The sequence below is a fragment of the Manacus vitellinus genome, unplaced genomic scaffold, assembly GCF_001715985.3.
Source record: "Manacus vitellinus isolate BGI_N305 unplaced genomic scaffold, ASM171598v3 scaffold_46_pilon, whole genome shotgun sequence".
Taxonomy (NCBI): Eukaryota; Metazoa; Chordata; class Aves; order Passeriformes; family Pipridae; genus Manacus; species Manacus vitellinus.
The window spans coordinates 764,529-772,168 of NW_021940578.1; the positions used below are offsets into that span (position 1 = coordinate 764,529).

At 56.2% G+C, this 7,640-nt stretch overlaps 2 protein-coding genes across 2 annotated transcripts in view; both read right to left on the minus strand.

Moving 5' to 3' along the window:
• The window catches only part of CCDC27 (coiled-coil domain containing 27), a 5,725-nt gene extending 3,064 nt beyond the window's left edge, over positions 1-2,661 (minus strand). Inside the window, exon 1 of the mRNA XM_029962370.1 lies at positions 2,438-2,661. Coding sequence (XP_029818230.1) covers positions 2,438-2,661 — 224 coding nt within the window. The remainder of the gene's footprint in view (positions 1-2,437) is intronic.
• A 53-nt stretch (positions 2,662-2,714) lies between these two features.
• Positions 2,715-7,640, minus strand: part of TP73 (tumor protein p73) — a 21,705-nt gene continuing 16,779 nt past the window's right edge. The window contains exons 4-11 of the mRNA XM_029962371.1: positions 7,399-7,508; positions 6,857-6,999; positions 6,444-6,532; positions 5,995-6,119; positions 5,685-5,839; positions 5,450-5,582; positions 4,586-4,679; positions 2,715-3,035 (exon numbers count right to left, since the gene is read on the minus strand). Coding sequence (XP_029818231.1) covers positions 2,715-3,035; positions 4,586-4,679; positions 5,450-5,582; positions 5,685-5,839; positions 5,995-6,119; positions 6,444-6,532; positions 6,857-6,999; positions 7,399-7,508 — 1,170 coding nt within the window. The remainder of the gene's footprint in view (positions 3,036-4,585; positions 4,680-5,449; positions 5,583-5,684; positions 5,840-5,994; positions 6,120-6,443; positions 6,533-6,856; positions 7,000-7,398; positions 7,509-7,640) is intronic.

Below are 7,640 nucleotides of genomic sequence, written 5' to 3' on the forward strand. Positions count from 1 at the left end.
CTGCGGGTTGGAACGAGATGAGCTTTGAGGTCCCTTCCAGCCCGCACCGTTCTGCGATCCCGGGGTTCCTTTGGAGCGCAGAGCCCAGCAGAAGGCAGAGCCTCCAGCCGGGGGCTTTCCAGGAGCTTTGGACCTTTGTCACCGTGAGGAGCTCTCTGCAGGTGGGTGGCTCTGCCTGTTCCCGTGTGGCTCTGCCTGTTCCCGTGTGGCTCTCACAGGCCGGTTCTTGATGTGTTTTGAAAGCTTTTTGATGGTGTTTTTATTGTATCACAACAACATTCTTGCCTTCTTCAGTTTCACAGTGTTGGTTTATAAACAATGCTTCTTGCAAGACTCTTTAGTTCCGTCAGTTTCCAGTTCCTGCCTGTGGAATATACATTCCTAAAACTGGAAGTAGTGGTGACATTTGTAACTTAATTTCCTTCGGGAAATTGTTTTTAACAGTAATTTTTCAAACTCAGAAAAGCGATGTCTTAATGCTTGTTATCCATCTCATTTGCTGTTTTTTAGTAATTTATTGAGAAAAAAAGAAAGTTTTATATATCCAGAAGCCACCTCTTGCCTCTCTGTACTCACTGTAGCAGTTTATTACTCACAGGTGGGTTTCTTTTTGGTTTCAGCAGCTTCAGGCCCTTTGAGGTCCTACAGGTGAAGGTTTATGTGGGTTAGGAGGGCACTTTCTGTACAATTTTAATTGCCAGATGCAGCAATTCCCACATGTGCTTTTATTGTGTTACCAAAAAAAAAAACCCAAACCCAAACAAAACAAAAAACAACCAACAAACCACAAAAGAAAAACCACAGCTGTAAAAATAACACATTTTCCAAAGGTAATATTACAAAAAGTACCATTCCTGCCATGGAGTGATCCATTAATACTGCTGGGAACAGCCCCTGTTAATGCTGGAAATGTGAATGGTTGCTGCAGAAGCTTTAAAGCGTTGAAGTGCTTTATTGAGCTGTTACCTGGGGACACACATTCACACATCAGCCACAGCCAGGGGAGTTGGGTTCCAGTCCCAAAGGAGTCTGTTCCCAATCCCTGTGGTATGAGGGGTGGGATAGCCTCAGGGACAGTGACTCTGCACGTGTGGCTCACCCATCTCTGGAGAGTGGGAAGGACAGGAGGGAGAGGAGGCCACCCCTGCGTGCTGAGGGCTTGGAGCTGCTGTGGGACACCAGGACAGGGCACTGGAGAGGGGACCTGGGCCCGGGGCTCCAGCACTCACAGCCGTGTTCCCCCTGGAGAGGGAACAGACACTGCCTGCCTGCAGGAGAAGGTGCATCCCAGGGGAGCCCTGAATGTCACAGGTGGGGCTCGAGCTCTTGTTTTCTTCCTGCTTAGAGAGTCCAGGGCTTCGGGAAGGGTCTGCAGCCCCTTCCCCAGCCTGGGGAGGTGGGAAGCAGGTGTAGGGCTGCCTTTGGAGGCCTCCACAGGCAGTGGGAAGGTGCCAGGAGCATCGTTTCCGTGTGGGTTCCCTCAGCCTGCCCAAAATCTCGAGTGACCCAGGGCTGAGGGGGCAGATGCAGCAGCTCCCTGTCCACCTGTGCTCCTCCCACAGCAGGAGCTCCTGTGACTTCCTGGGCCTTTCTGAGACCTGCTGTGGGACATTGCCTTCCCAGATGTGTAGGGAATTAGCATTCAGGGAGGGAACACACCTACTTTGTGCGTCCTTGCTTTCTGTGCAGGTCTTTTTGCCAGCCCGAATCAAGGGAGAAATTACAGCTGGGAAAAGTGACCAGGAACAGAACAGAACTGGTCACCCAGACCATTGCTGTGCTCCAGGACAGGATGGAATTTACACTGCCTGCATTCTGGCTCACCAGGTCTGACCTGTCTGCAAAACTCTCCAACAGAGCAGGGAGGGATAATCCAGACCTCTGACTTCCCAGGACAATCACTGGCTTTCTCCCTCCTCTGCAATTGCGTGAAAGATTCAGAGGAGAAAAAATTGGATTTTAAATAGATAAGGCTGGAAACAGGATTTTCTGCATTTTTACATGCTACAACATGAAATTAATTTACTTGACACTGTGGTGTCTCAGGAGTCAGTATCAATTTTTATAGCTTACATGAAAATAAATCTTTCTCTCTCCTTACAGCACAATGAGTTTACTGTATGTACATTTGCTGCTGTTTATATACACCAATATTTAGGTACAAGAACACATCAGGAACAGACAAACAGGTTCTTTCCAGCTCTAGAGAGGGCTGAGGGTAGGGTTTGGCAGTCTGTCGGGAAAGCAGGATGTGGCTTCGCACCAGTCCTGACGATGCCTGCACAGGTGAGGGCTGAGTGTGTGCTGCAGTGACAAAGCCCTGTGGGTTTGGGACACCCCAGGGGACACAGACAGGGTCAGTGAGCAGGGATGAGAAAAACGTGCTGTCCTTACACCACGTCTGTGGGGTGCAGGGATGCTCCAGGAAAACACAGACCAGACGATGCCTCCCGTGCCACGGGCAGGCGGAAATCCCACTCCAGCTGCTGAGCTGGCTCGGTTGCCCTCCTCCTCCTCCTCTTCCTCCTCCTCCTCCTCACCTCGGCCGAAGCCACCGCAGTTTCCTCCCCGGGGCAGGCGCCTCCCGCCCGGCTCAGGGCCCGCAGTTCCCCTCGGACAACAAAATGACCCTTCTCCAGGCGCCCGAGGCTGCAAACACATTTCGTGGGGGGCTCGGCTCCCCCCTGGTCTCTCGCTGCCGCCTCCGGAGCCGCTCAGTTGATCTCTCCCTCCGTGAACTCCTCCTTTATGGACTGTTTGCGGGATTTGCAGTCCGGGAGGTCGAAGCCGAAGTCGGCCCAGTCGTCGGCGGTGCCGCGGTTGGGGATGGTGATGGTGTGGCGCACGCGGAAGTGCACGGCCTCCATCACCCGCTGCCGCTGCAGCTCCCCGGAGCTGCCGATGGAGATGGTGGAGGCGTTGCTGCTGGAGCGGATCAGCTGCTGGGCCCCGTAGTCGTGGCTCTGCTTGAGCTCCTGCAGACCCCGCCAGATGATCATCCTGTACTGCTCCGGGATCTTCAGTGCTCCGAGATCCTGGAAGGACAGCAGCGCTGAGGCACAGCCGGCAGGGATGGGCTGTACCAGCGGGACCGAGCCCTGCACCCCCCGGTCATGCTCTGGGGGCACGTGGGCTCGAGGCCTGAGCACCCAACGGGGCAGGGATGGACCTCCCCCGGGTCACAACAGCAAGGCCGTGGGTGCATCATCCCCCAGGTGATTCCTCTTTTGTAACCCAGTTACTCAGCCACAGCGTTGCAGGTCAGAGATGTGTTTTGGGAGGGGTTCACATCAAACTGATGTGGAAAGGAGAGGAAGGACAGGGAGGGGACCATTGCCCTCAGACACAGGTTCAGAGCAGCATGTGAAGCATCCTTGTGCCTGTTCCCCTGGGCTTCTGCTCCAGCCCTGGCCCGGGAGGCTGGAGCAGCACCTGCCCCCTACACCAGGGTGGTGACAGGGGCTGTCCCAGCACCACAGACCGAGCTCACACAGCTGGGTGAGGTGGGTGACCTCCCACTGGGGCCCTGGGCCAGGACAGGCACGGGCACAGCGGGGACCTGCCAGGGATCCACGTTAGTGCCAACACAGAGACTCAGGAGTGTTACTGGAGCAGACAGTGAGTATGCAATTAGTAGCTACAAACGCCGACTCGGACACAAAGCTCAGCGCCCTGACACGAGTTTTGGCCATTCCAAACATTTCCCTGGACAGCTGACAGATGGTCACGGAGTTAGTTCAGCAAATGGTCCAAAACCAGGCTCAGGTTACGCAACTGGCCCCAGCTACCAGTGACAAATCATCATCTCTCCCACGGGTGTAGCTGCCAGGTGGAGATGCTGCTACACCTGCCTGGGGCAAAATGGGGTTGGGCAGGGGCTCTGTCTCAGCCAAAACACCAACTCTGGGATGTATGGGGCTTGCCATGGCTCAAAGGGTTTAGGATTATTTGTTTTCCTTCTTCTCATTCCCCTGACAGGCTGGGGAAGCCCCAGCTCTGGTGCCACCCAGGTACTGGCACCACTGTGTGGCAGCAGCAGAGGCTGAATGCTCTGGGGCACACACAGGTACTTCCAGCATCCCCTCTGTGTTTTTCCTGCCAGCTTTTGCCTGATCTTGGCTATTTCATTCCTGGCTTCCCTTGTTATAAATGCCCTGGGCTCAACTCCCTTATTTCAACCTCTTTTGTCTTAAAGATTAACAGGGGAAGAGGTGAGATCAGATTAAACCTCCCTGAGCTGCAGTGGGGTGTCCCTGCTGGCTCTGTGGGATTTGGGGTGTTCCACTGAGCACCTCAGATGTGTCTTCTGTGTTAGGTGGAAAAATCTCCCTGAGTTCTGGCCTGGGGATCTTTAATCTCTCTTGTTTCTGACAGTCTTGAGGAACTAGCTGAGATTTGTGGTTTTCATCAAGGCCTGAGATGCTGCGAGGCTGCTGGAGTGGGAGGCAGCAATCCTGGGAGCACACATTTTCTGTGAGGGGCTGGGGCACAGGATTCCCTTCCCTTAAAACACTTTTGGTTTTGCTTTTCAGACCAACAGCTGCTGGAAACAAGTGGTAAGAACAGATCTTCCCAAAGCATTTACCTCTATGGATAGGTTCTGCAGGTGGTAAATATTCTGTAACCCTTGTGAGGTGAAATAGTCGATGCAGTTTGGACACCCCAATCCTGTTAAAAAACTGCAGAAAAAGTTTGGAAAATAAAGTGGCATTAACTTCTCATGAACAACAGCTGTGCTGGAAACCATCACTGTGGGACAGACCGTGTCAGGCCATGGAGGAGTGGGGGGACACGGAGAGCTCCACGGGTGGGACCTCCACTGCCACTGAGGTCAAAGGGAAGTGTGGGATTATGTTCATTCCTAAAGCTACATATGTTTTTCTCCTGATTTCAGAGGTTTTGGCTCAGGAACTTACTCAGAATAATGTGAGGGAGCTCAAGCTACTGGGGAGGGGTGTCAGGACATGCCCTGGGCTGAGCAGCACAGCCAGGCTCTGCCCCAAGTGGATGCTGGTGCAGAAACATCTGTGGTCTTTTTAAAGACCAAAACATTAAAAAGCTGCAGAGCTGTGAATGCATTCCTGATGGGAACAGTCCACGAGGACCCATTTCCAGGCATTGCTGGAAGGAAGGGGAAGGGGGAAGCTCACAAGGCTACGTGCCATGGGACATGTAGGACAAGACCCTTGTCTGGATGCATTTAATTTCTGACTAATCAGGGAAGGGTTCCCATGGGGGTGTCTGAGGGCAGTGGGGCTTTCTGACTGGTCGGTAGCTGGGCTTTGGTTGCTGAGCTGAGAGGAACAGTCTGTGTGATTGGGAGCAGTGATTTCTCAGTTGGGGCCAGTGGCCAGTTGACCAGTTGCCAGCAGATGGGAAGGTTAGAGCGAGGGACACAGCAAAGAATGGCAGAGGACAAGACAGGCAGGGCCCCGGGTGCCCTCCCTACCTGACGAGGCTGGGGTCAGGGTTGTAGGGCGGCGGGGGGGTGCAGTGGGACCCCGACACCATGGACTGGGACGAGTGGCCCCCGTTCATCTCCCCGTTGGGCTGCATGGGATGGCTGTTCAGCATTCCAGGTCCTGGCAGGGACAACAAACGGACCTGTTAGACACCCCCTGCCGTGATCCCCCCCTGCCTGGGAGGGAGAGCCCTGTGCTGGGACTGGCCAGGGGAGCACGTACCCATGGGGCCCAGGCTGGGTGCAGTGCCAGGGCCGTGCTGGGCTGGCTGCCCCACCAGCTGGTTCACAGAGGGCAGCTTGTTGATCCCTGCGCTGTGGACTTTGTTCATGGGGGAGAGGACGGGTCCGTAGGAGGAAGGTGTCTGCAGCTGGCTCCTGTGCAGGGAGGGCACGTGCTGCTCAGCCTGGGCCGGGGGATGGAGCTGCCCTGCCGCAGCCTGCAGCTCCCCTCCAGCCCATCAGACCTCCCTGCCGAGGCTCCCTGCCCCTCCCTGGGGCTGTGGGGTCTCAGGGGCTGCAGCAGGACTTACTGCCTCTGCAGGAGCTGCTGCTGCTGCTGCCGGTAGGAATCGACCAGCTGCTGCGGGACCAGCTCCACCAGCTCCAGGCTCTCCTTTATCTTCATCAGGATCTCAAAGTTCTCCCGGCCCCGAACCTGGAGGAGGGAACAAGCCCAGGATTTTGCTGTATCCCTGTCTCACCTGGCCAATTCCTCGTGGTCACTTTTTTCCACCCAGAAATGCAAAGTGCACTGTCACTGTGGCCAGAGACTGCTCAGGATCCAGCAATCCCTTGAACACATGCATCCATGGATGCTTTTGCTCCTGTTTCCTGGGTTTCTGCCCAGCTCTGCTGCCCTGTGGAAGCCTGTGCATCCCTGACCTGCCTGACATCCCCCCCAAGGTGCTGCTGGCAGAGGGGACAATGCCACCACTGTCCCCAGCCGAGCTCTGACCCTGTGCAGCTCACCCACACTTACAGGCACGTAGTACATCTCCTCCTCCCCGTGCCTCCGTTTCTTGATGCCGGTCCCCAGCGCTGGGATGCTCTGGGGGCTCTGCTTGAAGGCTGGAAGGGAGAGGGGACGAGCGTTGGCAGGGTCCTGGGAGGCAGGGCCCAGGTGGGGAGCACCGGGCTCGAGCCATGCAGGATGCTAAAGCCATTCCCCCGGGGCTTGGCATTGGAGTGTCCCTTTGTTATTAACAATAATGAATAAATATTTCTGGCCATGAGAGCCCTGCACGGGCAGCTTTGGGCTCTGCAGGGAGAGGGGAGGGGTCCGACTTATAAGACTGGAGATTTAGTGGAGAAAGGTCAAAGCATCGTGCCTGGGTGTGGATTGGAGCCCGACCTTGAGGCGTGCAGGGGTTTGGGGTGCCCCGAGGGACTCACTGCGCTTGTTGGCGTTGCCGTTCTTGGCCGCGCTCTCGTTCAGCGCCTGCTGCTCCCGGAAATGATCCTCGTCGGCCTTCCGGTCCCTGCCGGGGCAGGCACAGATCCGTCCCTCGAAGGACCTCCTGCCCAGGACCTGGCCACTGGGAGAACAGAGCAATCAGTGACCCTGTTTCCCCTTGGGAAGTTGGTTGTGGCTCAGTCCAGCTCAGAAACCAGACCAGCAGTGTCCTCCCATCCCTCTGTGGGAAGGGATCCTCAGGGATGGATGGAGGCCCTCAGCAGTGGGCTCCTGGGGCAGAGGAGCTCCTGGGGCAGAGGAAGGCTCCAGCTGCAGGGAGAAGCCAACTGAGGGCTGGGTCCCTGGTCCCTCCATGCCAGCCTTTTCTGGGCTGGTAGAGGAGAACATTCCCATGCCATGGGCTGGGGCTGTCACGTCCCCTTCCCTGGGGGTGCTCCCTGCAGGGGAGGGTTCCTTCCCAAGGGTCCCCAGCCCTCCCACAGCAGGAGGGACACCCACCCCTGCTCCCACAGCCACTCACTCTCTCGTCTCCAGGGTGATGATGATGAGGATGGGCCTCCTGTTCATCCCTCCCACGCAGCTGCTGTTGCACATGAAGTTGTACAGGATGGTGGTGAACTCGGTCCCCACCTGCCCGGGAGGGGAGAGCAGGAGCTGAGCGGGGAGTGACGGGGGGAGGCAGGCAGGGACACTCTGGGGAGCGAAGAACTGGAGGGGGGGAAGCAGGCTTGTCTCCCCCAGGGAGCGAAGACGAGGGGCACA